The 13,801-nt window shown below is 41.0% G+C and overlaps 1 protein-coding gene across 1 annotated transcript; it reads right to left on the bottom strand.

Annotated features, from left to right (window-relative positions):
- Positions 1-2,063: 2,063 nt before the first annotated feature.
- On the bottom strand, positions 2,064-11,863 carry TMEM184C (transmembrane protein 184C). The gene is made up of 10 exons (XM_054295819.1): positions 11,610-11,863; positions 9,788-9,918; positions 9,654-9,690; positions 8,739-8,944; positions 7,757-7,831; positions 6,897-6,990; positions 5,855-5,967; positions 5,079-5,178; positions 4,453-4,624; positions 2,064-4,047 (listed from the first exon to the last, which is right to left on the bottom strand). Exons 1-10 carry the CDS (start codon positions 11,724-11,726, stop codon positions 3,755-3,757), a joined length of 1,338 nt encoding a protein of 445 aa, XP_054151794.1. The 5' UTR covers positions 11,727-11,863; the 3' UTR covers positions 2,064-3,754.
- Between the last annotated feature and the right edge of the window lie 1,938 nt (positions 11,864-13,801).

Below are 13,801 nucleotides of genomic sequence, written 5' to 3'. Positions count from 1 at the left end.
TACCAAGCTAGAGGAGGTATTGTCTTCAGTGCAGCACAAACCTGATTGCTGGCTTGTGTAGTGGCTGCAGCAGTGGGACAGAGTTCTGCTGCCAGCTCAGCTGTAGTGAGAGAAAAAAGGCACCCAGGTACCTGTTCCAGCCATAAACAGCTGTGGCTGTTTGGGACAGAGTCCTTGTTTCTCAAACTGTGATTCAACTTCTCAGTCGCCAGAGCCTCCTCCATCAGTGTATGGAGATGTTCTCCTTGTGGGAGGACTGAACAGCATTCCAGCTGCAGCATCACTAATTAGTGCTGCACACAGAGCATTCTAAAAAGCTGTAAAGGACTGCTGTTGGGTAACTCAAGCTATGTAATGGAAGGTAAAACTGGTAAACTTTTTAGAATCCCCCAGAAATTTTTTTTTCTAGGACTACAATTGGAATTAACTTATCTGTAGAAAGTTGTATAAAATACAACTGTCACTGCAGTGCTCCTGACTACCTTCTAAGCATTACATCCTGGTATAATGCAGGTAACCAGTTCCTTCTACTAAATTTGTACACAAGTGGAAGACTAATAAAAGCTTTGAACTCAGCACTGATTCTACTTCTGCAGAGAGGAGGAAGACTATTAGCAAGATTTTTCTGTAGCTAAGCTTCTTTTTAATGTGCAGTCTGTTTACTGGAGAAGAGGCAATTCTGTGATCTTGCCTTAACAGCAGCCAGTATAAAGAGCCACCCAAAAATGATTCTTCTGTAAGTTCTGGGCCTGCTGAAGCCATTATATACTCTTCATTAGGTCAAACATTTCAGTTAGTTTAACTTATTTCTATATATCAATTTCTGTGAAGTCCACTCAGTTTAACTTCAGGGACTGTTAGAGCTGGAGTTGTCCCAGCCTCAGCTGAACCTGCACCTGAGAAATTGCTGTAATAAAGCTGCTTTGAGAAGGGTGGAGGAAACATCTCCATTTTATTTTTTTTCCAAAGTAGAGGCACAAAGTAATGTTTTCTGAAGATAAAGTAACTGGATACCATCCTTCATCCAAGGGGGACAATGTGTAATGAAATGCAAGTGAGTTAGAGTAGGACAGAGGCTTTTGATACTACATAAAAACCAGTGTTTCTTAAACCCAAAACCATGATCCATAAAATTTTAAGTTAGTCTGACACAACTAAACCTGGTAATGGTGATTTCACCAGAGTGCAGTTGTATAGAAAAGTGTTTACATTTCTTGTGCAAGAAGATCTCTGATAAAAACAAAAACCTTACAGAGTAGGTTAGGTGTATTTATTAAGAATTTAGTAATTAAGATTAAAGGAAAATTGCTACAAGACAAATGAAAGACATTGTAGTCTCCTTGAGTAAGGCAAGAGCAATCCTCAAGACTTGTGATCAAAAAACTCGGGAGGAGATTTGGCATAAAACAACAGAGGAATAAATACAGTTAAGAGGAAAATGAACTATTTGCAAATTAACTTTTTATGTAATTGTGATAGGTTTTGCTGTGGAATACTGTGGTAGTGGTTTTCAAAAGACAGGGTAGGTATCATTGCAAGATTTGTATTTATTTTTTAAATTCACTGGCAGTTTTTATGGAAAGGTACAATCCTATAAGCTGCTGCAATTAAAAAAATAACTTTTCTCCCAGAAAGAAACAAACAAGCAGGAATATTATATTGTGCAAATAGAATAACTGAATAATAATAACTTAGTAGCTTTCAATAAATACCCTGAAAGAATTAACCAAGACACTTAAATAATCTGTTTTCCTATCAAAGTCCTCTCTGAACCTGTTTTACACCAAACAGACGTAACTTCAAGTATTAAAAAAAAATGTCTTCAGAGTGAGGTTTTTGAAGAGCTAGAGCAGAGTAGCTACTCTGCTTGCAGCAGCCCTGCTCCCTCAGATATTACTCCTGCCCCTTTTTACCTGTACAGATGCAGGAAATGAGGTTATTTCTGGTAGTGCCTGCAGTGGGCACTGAGGTCCCAATGCACTGTGAACCTGTACAAGTGGTTTCCCGTTAGAGCAAAGCTGGTACATGCATAAGTGATACCTGGGATCAAGCACAGATTAGAAGATTCTGATTTTTTATAAACCCAAACAAGAATTCCCTTTACAGTACAAGCCATGAAATACTGAAAGCACAAACTCTTGCAGCAGTTCTACTTAGGATCCTCTTCTTCTATGAGGATGGTTGTAGTCATGTACCATTCACACTCTTAAATCACTGTAATAGTAAATCAAATTGATAGAAGATGAACCGTTTAAATAAAATCTTTAATTGCTTATTTACAACAAAGGCAATGAGTTGGCAAATGGAAAATCATGATTTTCACTTTCTCACTAACTTCAGATACAGCAAGTACATACTCAGCTATAAAATATGCAGCCTAGTGAGTAAGGCGCAATATTTACATCACACTAGTACTGCAAAGAAAGCACTTAAGATGAATTTACTGACAGCCAGAAGTTAAACATTTATCCTGGAAATGCTAACAATGCTGAAAAAGAAACTTAAGATCTTGTCATTTAAAAAGTAGTGCTCTACTGGTTTGGTTGGTTTTGTCAGATTGCAAACATGCAATAATAGTAAAAATCTGATAATGGGCTAAAAACAAAAAACTGATATTGTCAGTTTTTGCAAAGTAACATTTTGATACAAGTGTACTGCTTCTTGGGCTGAAATCTAGCCCTAATAACTCCAGTATTAGATTACTACATAGTTTTACCTCAGCAAAGGTCTTCTCTGGGGAAAAATTAGCTATTACATTTGAGTCCAGGCTATACTAGAAGCATAATACAATCACACACAGACACAAATTTAAGAACACAAATTACTAAAGACACAAGATATCCTGCTTTAACAGCTTAAAAAAACTTAAGTGTTAAAGAACTTACTGCAGCCCAAAATAAAGAAATCAGTTTTGTTTTCTACTTCCTTTTCAATATCCTTCATTCCCCCTCCATGTATTTTAAGGTAAGTAACCATGATTCTTATTTTAGAAGGCTAGGGAAAAGAATAGTCAAGGTAAAGTATTAATCCAAAACCTACCATCCTGGCTGTCTCTTCTGGATATAAAAGACAAACTATGAGCCTCAAAGACAACAGATACACCAACCACATGATCTGGGCATGATAGCAAGGCCTGCAGGGAATGTTTTCTTTGTAGAGATTCTTTACTAATGCTTGGTAGTAACTATCTTCATAAGGGACTTGATTTAGCTATGTAGGAATGGGAAGAAGGTGACATCTGTACAGAAGCTATCATTTCACCCATTCACATTCCATTTTCAGCACTGGCTATGGAAGTTAACCATCATTAAGACAAGCAAAGTTAACACAAACAGTTTTTGCTACTGCTCTCCTTAAAAGACATTCTTGAAATTAGGCTTTCCCATTGCTAGTAGTACTTGCACTTCATTTTTATATGAGCAGAGGATTTTTTTTAAATGTTTTTTTTGCACTAATGAAATTCAGTGTAACTTTGATATGATGTGGAAGCATTTAGCAGTTTAAGGAGATGATGCTTAAATTTATGCAGAAACCTTTACAGTGTGCGTGTTTCATATCCATGGGGTACTCACAGATGCTCACATCCATCATAGATTCTGGATTCAGATGTCAGTTATAGCCATGCCATATCCTCTTCCTGTCCATGCAGCAGCTTTCCCAAGCTTTCCAACTTCCATCCTTAACAGTACATGTTAACAGGACACGTGTGGCAAGTATGTAATGACTCCTTGACACATTCAAAGAAAAGGCAAGTTTAACTTTTTTCCAGAGCTTTCTCTGCCAAGTTATTCTCTAGTTCAGGGGATTCCTCAGCATCCTGACTGGCAGAAGGGTTAAAAATCCCATCCACTGCAGGGGCTGTCGTCGGTGTTGTGAGAGGGGTCACAGTGTGTCCAAACCCCTGATAGTGACCCATGGGTGAAGATGGCATTGAAGAAGCATCAGAAATTGGGTCTTGAGTAGATGAAGACAGTAAACTTGTATGCTCATTTTGTTCATGATCCTCAGCAAAAAACATTTTCCTTGGCTGGCCCAAAACTGTCCTCCCTAGAATTATGTGAAATTAAAAGATTTTTTAATCCTTCCAACACTAGCCTTTGAACACATCAACTCTAAAACAGTCATGTTAAATTAGAAGCTAAGTCTTTGTTTTGTATTAGTTTTACATGGGCATTGTTAGTTTTAATAAAGAAAAGTATGTCTTTCCATTTAAGAGAAAAACAACTTACCTAACCTTTTCTTTTTAAAAGAAAAATTAAAAACTAGACTCTAAATCAGTCAGGAATTCTGGAAAGAAAAAAGTGCCAGATAAACCATGAAATCCTCTAGGCATGCAGCTGCCACTGATTTGGTAACAGAATGTTCTCAGGCTGCTATAAAGGTGGGCAATAGTGTGACATGAAGCTGGAAATACAGATGCTGTTGGTAGACTGTACAAATCCTGTTACTTACCCACATTTCGAACCTGTTCGGAGATATCTGCCCTTAGGTCAGAAATATCCCACATTGCAAGGAATGAGTCAAAGCATGAGCCTTCTTCAGCCTCTTGAACATAAGGTTTATAGGAAAAACTGTAGTGATGTGCAATAGCAGCCAGAAACATCTCCACACAAATGATAAAATCCTGCAATGACAGAGATACTGATTTAATAATTCATAACTGGAGAAAAATAGTTCTGGGTTTCTTCTACAACTGAAAGGCTGCAATTGCCCTGGGATACTGACACCAGCTACTTTTCCACCAGGATACTCCTGGCAGCTTTCAGAGAGCCATACATACAGGACTTCACTTAAACAGATAATTTAACAAGCAGCAGCTCTACAATGAATACCTGCAAGAAGAAATGCAAGGATATCCAGACATATTTCACTGGGGCACATTCCTTCTGCCATGGATATAGAAGTGTTAAGCATAAAACTCACATGGGCTCATTGGCTGAAACTTAGCCCAGCTTAGAATAAATCATTACTAATCAAGCCTGTGTTATTTCCTTGAGTATTTCCAAGTATTTCCTTGAGATCAGCTATGTCATCTTACATATAACCATTTCTGCCCAGAAATAACCATCTGCTCCTACCTGTAAGCCTGTAGCCACAGCTTCCACACTTTGCCAATCCCAGGTGTGTTTCTCAGAAATAACACCAACCTTCACCAGCAATGCAATGAGCACAGCCTGCCTATCAAGGGAATTTATTATAAGAAGTATTTGTATTAGAATTGTAACAGTAGTGCCAAAAATCTGCAAGTAAATCTGGTGATACATATACATAGGAAGAATTTTTAAAATCTTTTCTGTTTATGTACTTGGATTTTAAGAGGAGGAAACAAACTTAACAAGAGATGTCATTCATCCCTGACCCTAAAGACCAACAGAACAGAAAACTAAAGGAGTTTGTTGCTCCAGTTAGTCATTAGAACAGGTTCCTTCTCTTCTAGGATGTTGCTGTAGCTCAGAGAGTAATGCTCTGATAGTCAAACACACTCCCTCATTAGCAGCTCAGTGTGAGCAATGCTCAAGTAGCAATTTTTATTTAACTTACAGGAACTTATTTTGAACAAGTAATTTTTTTACTTTTAAAAGGAAAAAAATAGTTTTGAAATAACTGCAAGTAAAGAGTCTAAAATAAGTTATGTTCTTGAGAATCACCTTACAAAAGAGCAAGTCTAAAAAATAATCTTAAGTGAACAAGACTGCTCTCTCCAACACAGCAGCACCCTCTTCCCCTCACTGCAGCTCACTAAGGTTATGGGTAGACATTCTAAGCCCCCTAACTTCAGTAACAAATCCAGCCTTTTTAGCTCTTCTACAATCTGCCCTGAGAGCAAGAAGTAACAAGAAAAAAATCCACTTACCAGAAAGAAACAAAAACTACCATCTTCACACAAAGGAACTTGCCAACAGGCTGGATAGGGTTCAATTCCTCACGCAGTACTTTGTAAAACAGCACCAGACAATACATGGCAAACTGACAAGGAAAAGAAAATGAATGAAAGCTTTCAAACCCACATTTATTTTGTGAGGGGCTTGTGTTACACCATCTCTATAGTTAAAATATGTATCATAGCATGAGACAACCTTAAAATGCTATATGTTTGGGTTTTTTTAAAGACTTTCTGTTTTAAAGCACTTTCTTTCCTTTTTATTCCTGAAATTCCCATCATTTCAACCAGGACACAGAAGCTGGTGCTGCTGTTGGGACTGCTGTCACAGCAGAAAGCAATTACAGCTCCTTCTGTGACAGTGACCCATCAAACACAGGGGTGGCAGCAAGAGGAGGACAGAATTTCCAAAAGATCCCAGTTGTTACACTATTCTGACTCCTGCTGCTGTTGCCAGGAGAAGTAAAAGCAATCCATGAACTCCAAAAGGAAACTCTCAATTTTAGGGGCTGACATCTTACCCTGACATTATCTGACAGCTGACCCAACAAAAAAAGGTGTTGGGTAGGCCAGACTCTCAGCACTGCACACACCATTTTCATTTTTTTTCCTGTGAATGTTATCACCATTTTTAACACAGAATTTTTAGCATATTGATTCTTTGTATGAGTGCTGGGAGGAAGCTGTGAGGGCAAGTGGAGTCACCTCTTACCAGAGAGGGGCAGGTCTGCAGCTCTAATGCCTGGGCCAGACCACCTCACCCATCAAATAATTTGGGGTAGAAAAGTGCTTACTTAATAGAGTTCACTGTAAAAATAACAAAGTTTTAGATTATCTGGTATTCCAGTTTTTTCATACATTATATTTAACAGACAGCATCTTTTGACTTAAAATAGAAAATATTCTACCTGTATGAATTACCAGACATTTACACAATCACTGCCAACAGTTCACCTAGAAGATTCACATAATACTGATGAATTCCAAGAGCAGAAAATGTACTCCTGATACTCACTAGTTGTGACATGTTGTTGAGTATAACTAGGTAAGTCCATGCATTGTTGAAGCTGAAGTTTCCTTCATCATACACTCCCACTAGTTCACAAATTCTGGAAGAATTTTTAGAATTAATCACTATGGAGTAACAGATCACTTCCCTCAAGTGCTACATCTTCACTCTATCAGTCAACCCTTAGAATTCAAAACCTCTTCTGGTGCTCAAATATGGGCACTGGCGGCCTGCACAAGAATCAGTTTCCAACAGCATGTGTATATATATAAATATAAAAAATAGAAATATTTATATGGATATTCATTGTGAGTAGCAACTTTTTTCACAGTCTCACAGAATTAACAGTGATGACCATCAATGCAAAGCTCATGAAATTAAGCTTTCAGTATCATCATGCCTGACTGTCTACTGTTCCTTTCCAAACAAAGGCTGCATGATATGAAGGCACACAGTCAAGCTTGTCACATGTGAAGTTAAAAAAATTTTAGAAGTTACAAGAAATCTGCCTTTAAAAATTCTCAGTTGATGAAGTCAATGAAAAAAAGGGGGGAGGAAAAAACAATCTAAAAATTAAGAGACAATAAAAATGTTTTTCCCACCCCAACAGTACTTTAGATTTTATCCCACTGATTACAGAAGCTGGCATAAAGTATTTATGACTTCAATTCTGCAAACAGTCATTTGCTATAGAAAAGCCATAAAGAAATCATAAGTTGATTCAAATTGTTGGGACCCATTTAGCATGCAACACGAGTCTGCTTTCAAACTGCCTTGATCCAATACAAAGGGCATGACAATTCTTTCCAGTGTAACTCAAAATCATATCCTGAAGACCAATATTAATTATTTATCAGTGTACTTACAAAGCAATGATGGTAGTAAATGGTCTGACAACAGTGTACTGCAAAACACCCAGTTTACATCTAAATAATAAAACTCTGAAAGAGAAACAAAAAATTCATTGTAAAGGGATTTAAATACAATTCTCTTATGGATGAGTCCTATTCTCAGTAGATTTACTAAGTTAAATTTTAATTTGATGGTAATTTCAACTTCTACATCCAGGACTTAAGATGTTGCATCATACGGTGTGTATACACAAAATACACAAAAGAGCTGGATTTTTACAGACATGTTACAGCAAATATTCAATGATTCACTTATTTTAGCCATGAAAAGCTTCTGGCTGGGCTAAACAAAGAGAATGCAATTTTTGCTGTGTTTGAAGATGTAAGAAAAACTTTGAGTCTAAATATAAGAGATTTAAAAATCATAATAATTGCCCTAAACCCTTAAGAGAACCAAAGCTCTTTGCCCAGTATGGCAAACTGTATAAAGAAGCTGTGACCACTGAAGCCCACCTTCCCTTCCCCTCACCCCAAACAGCTTTATCAAAATCAAAATCTCCTGAGAGAGAGAGATATTTTATCAGTTTAAGCATTCAGAAATAGACATATAGATGCATAAGGCCTTTTACCCTTCACCTGAAGTAAAAACAACAGGCTACCCAGTCTACTCCCAATTTCACATGGGGTTTTTGGCAAACAGCAAAAGAAGCAGATTCCAGGAGAGGTTTTTTAATATTTTTAAAAACAAGAAAGCTTCCTTCAGCACACCCTGAGTCAATCCATGCACGTTAGTAACTAAGTCCAATTCACAGGATGTTTTATAGCTAGACTGTCACTCGTCCACAGCTGCTTTCAGCAGAGGTTCACAGCTGACCAAACACATACAAGCCATAAACTCCCTCCATCAAGCAGCAATTGTTATGCTGCTAAATATGAAAACAAAATGTTTGGAACTGCCTACACAGGCCAGAGCTTGAAGATGTCATGATATACTCACTCTCCCATAGCCCACGAGGGACAGCAACAGAGAGGGGGCAGATGTCTCTGCTGATCTTTCGCCTCTATTATTAACACCAGGTTTGGGTACCGGTTGGTTAAGTAATTTGAAAGAAAAACCATAAAGTTATAGATGACATAAGCTTCATAGCATTCTCGACATGTATCCACATATATTGCAATCTTGGGGTATTTCAAAGCTATCCACTGCAAGAAGAGAGGTACACAAAAGGTTATGTGCGAGAAAGACAAAAGGGATCCCAACGCCAACACTGCTTCAGCAAGCTCTGGAGCCAGCAGGCACTGACCAAACAGGGCTAAGGGGAGGGCAATGCTACAGCTAAAAAATAACACACACACAGCTGAGTTTCAAACCAAAACCCGACTTTTTATTTTCAGTGAAACTGTGGTTATGGATCAGCTGCCAGAGCTCTCAGTTTCTGACTATCACAACGCTGTTGTGCTGCACAAAGGATGGAATCCTTTGTCCTCTGAACCAAAAAGGAATCATTTTAGCACTCAGCATAACTCAGGAAAGAATTCTAGTAGTAAATCTAACTTGGGTAAGGAAGGTACAGCACTGAATTTTGAGGCAGCTCTTGGATCAGTCCTGTTCCCACTTCTGCTATTAAGATGGAAGGCCCAAAATAAGAGTCCTGTCACACCCCCTTCCACATCCATCATAAAGGATACTCAAGGACAGGGTTAAGAAAGGTTATCAAAAGCAACCCCAAATCTCCAAAAGAAGAATGTGGCATGACTAGAGCTATGCTTCTGACATACTCCATAAACAGGAATGCCCAGAAGTTTCTAGGACTACCCCTCCATGCAGCACAGTTTCTGCCTGACACTGTTTTCCCTCCCTCCCACAACAAACAGAATTTGATTGAGCTGGTAACAGCAAGAGAACACTTACACTGTCTAAACTGTAAATCGGCACCATCCACAGAATCCTGTCACAACAAAAAAAGAATATTTTACATTACTAAAGGTATTTTTATTCTGAATTATATCCAATATTTGTAGCATATGTAAAACGTGAAATATTACCTTATTATTGGTTTCTGTAACTCAGGTTGAGTATAATGGACTAAGTGTTGCAGTATCCCCCAGAGAGATATTGGAATAGTCATTAGCAGAAATATCCCAGCGATAAACCATGCCTTGGTATGAATTCCAACCTTGCAAGATCAAAGTTTCAGTCTTAATACCGTCAAGTTATTACAAGTACACAAAACATTTCACAAAAGCAGAGTAATGCCCAGTACTTAATTACTGAAACCTACTGGGTCCTTGTTTTATGTATGGAACTTGTCTCCATTCAGTGCTGCATTATAAAGTTTCTGAAAACCTGTGGATTTAAAGTCTTTTTAGCTTTAAAATCAAGTTTCAAATAGTAATCAATTAGTCTTCATTTAACAAATTGAAACAGATATGGATGCAGACACATAAAACCACAATGTCTACTAAAACACAGGGTTGAAATTTTAAATCAAAGCTCTCTGAAAAACAACTAATAATCCTAAGTACCAAAATCTGAGAAACTTAGGAGACTCTTCTCAGTTTCCTTTGATGAGAATCGTTTCTCTGATCCCCTACGTTACATCAACATCCCATGTCTCCTGTTGTTTTCTAGTTTTACTTCTGATCAGTTTCTCTACAAGTATCAGACTCAATGGTAGAAACTTGGATATAAACACCTATTATGCTGAGCAGGCATTATGCATCAGAACAGGAATTTAAACCAGAAAATTGTAAACACATTCAAGACAGATCTTACTGTCATTATGTCCTGAAAATGATACCCTGAAAAAGCTTACCTCCAGGGCCACAGACCTGTATCACAATGAACAATACATATATTTTAAGGTTAAAATTTTACTTCTTGTTAGAGAAGCAATGTGATCATATGTGTGTCATTCACACACCAGTTAACAGCACCACCAGCATGACAGAGGAGCGTCTCTATCCATAGAGATGCTCTATTAAATTCTCCCAAAACAGACAGAAATACCTTTATGAATGCCAGCATTAGTACTAAGTTTCAAAATCTAAGTTCTGGGATGAACTTATGGAGCGAGCCAGACTCTTCTTGGTGGTGCCCAGCAACAGGATAAGAGGCAACAGCAGGAACTGATGCCCAGGGTGGGGAGTCTCCCCTGCCAGAGGGGGTATGACAGTCTGGACACAATCCTGTGCCATCCTGTGCTCTGGGACGACCCTGTTTGAGCAGGGAGGTTGGACCAGGTGATGCACTGTGGTCCCCTCCAACCTGACCTGTTCTTGTCACTCTGAGACTCTTGGCTGACTTGAATTTCTTCAGAATTGTACCAACTGCTCAAACATCAACTACTACGGAAACAGAAGGGGAAAAAAACTATGCTCGGCTCCTTTGCAGTTCACTAGGGCTTTAGCAGCAGGACAAATGAGTCCAGCAGCACCACCGCACTTCTCCAGCCTGTCCTTTCAGGGAATGGGTCAGGTTGGAGGGAACCACAGTGGGTCATCTGGTCCAACCTCCCTGCCCAAGCAGGGTCACCCCAGAGCACATGGCACTGGATTGTGTCCAGATGGTTCTTGAATATCTCCAGCAGGGGAGACTCCACGGCCTCTCTGGGCAATCTATTCCAGTGTGCGGTCACTGCACAGTACAGAAGTTCTTCCTCGTACGCAGGTGGAACTTCCTGGGCATCAGTTTCTGCTGTTGCCTCTTGTCCTATAGCTGGGCACCAGGGAGCAGAGCACGGATCCATCCCCCTGGCACCTGTGATTTCCATACTTTCACACTTTCCCATGAGGTGGCACATTTATTTCCCCGCCGCTCCCTGCCCGGGGCCGAGCCCGCTGCCCACAGCCCGGCCGCGCCACTCACCTCCAGCTTCTGCAGCTCCCACACGCAGAGCGGCACCACCACCAGCAGCCCCACGATGTAGAGCAGCACCACGAGCGGCCGGATCCATCGCCGCCAGTTCCCGCAGGTGCACGGCATGGCCGCGCCGCCGCCGCTCCTCGCACCGACCTCAGCGGGCCGGCAGCCCCTGCGGAGTGCGCATCACCGGCGGGGCCGCCGCCTCGGCTCCGTTTCCCGGCTGCCCTCGGTATCCCGGCGGCGCTCCCTATCCCGGCCCGGCCCGGTCCCGCCCCGGCGCGCCCAGCCCAGCCCCCGCGGCGCTTCCGCTCGGCGCCGCTTCCGGCTGCCCCGCCCCTCCCGCTGGCCTCTCTGATTGGCTGTGCGCCCTGCCCATCACCGCTGCCCCGCCCACCCGGGACCGCCAGGGGGAAGCGCGCAGACATGCCCCCCCCAGCTTTGGGAGGGTTGGTGTGTTCCACCCGTCCCTCCCCGCTCGGCGGCAGTGGGCTGTGCCGCGCTCCGCAGCGGCTGGAGCTGAGGGAAGGAATGAATATCAGGGAATGCGCGTCAGGGAATGGCCGCGGTGCCGGATAGCCCGGAGCTGCTGCTGCAGCTGCCCTGCCCGGGCCTGAGCGGTGCCTCCCTGGAGCCGCCCGGGGTGCGCGGTGCCCTGCAGACCTGCACCTCGCTGTGCCAGCAGTGGCTTGCGACATAGCCGAGGAGTGAAAGCTCCTGCGGGCGCACCAGTAATGCAGAATTGCAGTGATTGCAAAATAATACAGAATAGGTGTTAAACTGCAACTGCTTGTTGAACGTTTGTTCGGAAGTGCCGTGTAAAAGCTGCTGGCTGGCCAGCCGAGCCCGCAGCGGTCAGCGGCAAACACAGGCCCTGAGGCGAGGAGCTGAGTTGGGCCGCAGGTGATAACGCTGCGTAATGGCCGAGGAACTGCAGCTCCCAATTCTGCAGGAGGCAAATGCCGATCTTACTTTGTGGTTTCACTAAAACGTGCTGGAAGAACCGCCATGAAGGAAGAGGAACAGCTTATTCCTGTGGAGAAGTTGTAATTGACATGTAAGAGAAGGGGGCGGTTTCCCAAGCAGGGTCTGGGCTGCCCGGAAGCAGCACCGGGCGGCACTGATTCCATCTCCAGAACACACATACTCGTCCTGGCTTTCAGCGAGAAGCTACTTGTGAAACATTGGTAAAAACCAAATGGACAGAGTTCGCTAACTATTAGGACTTCTGACATTAGAGAAAAAGTAACAAAGCTACTCCCCAGAATTTGCAGATAACAGCTGTATTAGCAGCATTCCCTGCTACTGGAAAGACTGATACGAATTATTGTAATCATTATGTACATTCTGCTCTCATGAATTCCAAGTTTATTTAAAGGCGAATTATGTCAAAATATAATAAACTGGGATTATGGAACCCTATAAAAATGTTACTAAATTAAAATGACAAAGAAAATAGACTATTTTATAGTCCTGGTTGGAAAACTATGTGGTATTTATTGTTCATTAATTATGTTTTTATTTGTTTGCCATTTGTTTCATAAGTTTAATCACTTTTTGTTCTTGTTTTGTGTTATGGAAGTGCAGATGTGTGGTTATAACCAGGCTGTCCCTCTTGCCTGATCATCATTTCCCTGTGAGATGGTCAGTAAGGATTAATTCTCATACAGTGAAAAAAACAGATTTCCCCTCAATTATGGTGATCTCACTGTCAGCTCTTTGATGTCACATCCAACAGCAAGCATCTGATCAGTCTATTCTCCTCCCTGGTGCTTACTCACACCACCAACATTTCCAGAGCGTTTTTATTTCATTTTATTAAAACTTAATAACATTTAAAAACTCAATTTCTTCTTTCCTTTCCATCATTATTTCTCCATCAGAGGGCTGTCACCAGTTATAAGAAATTGATCTTTGTTAGGGAAATGCTGCCACCATATTCTGATTACTTCCTTGTTTCTTTTGGGGGCGATCATGGAAGTGAGTGACCGAGTTTTGGATCTAGAAGAATCTGCAAGCAGCAGTTTGGGTAGTAACTTCAAATGCAGCTTCTTTGTTTTCTTGGTCACTCAAATTTGTGTATGGTAATTAGCTGGGAATTTTTAGTTACCTCTATAGGTCCCTTCAAATCTCAACCATTTGAATTATGGCATTCATGGGAATAAGATTGCTGCCATATAGTATGGGACAAAATATGG

Source organism: Melozone crissalis, unplaced genomic scaffold (assembly GCF_028551555.1).
Source record: "Melozone crissalis strain CALT ecotype California unplaced genomic scaffold, PUWL_Pcris_2 ptg000006l_1, whole genome shotgun sequence".
NCBI lineage: Eukaryota > Metazoa > Chordata > Aves > Passeriformes > Passerellidae > Melozone > Melozone crissalis.
This window is presented reverse-complemented; position numbering and strand designations above follow the sequence as displayed.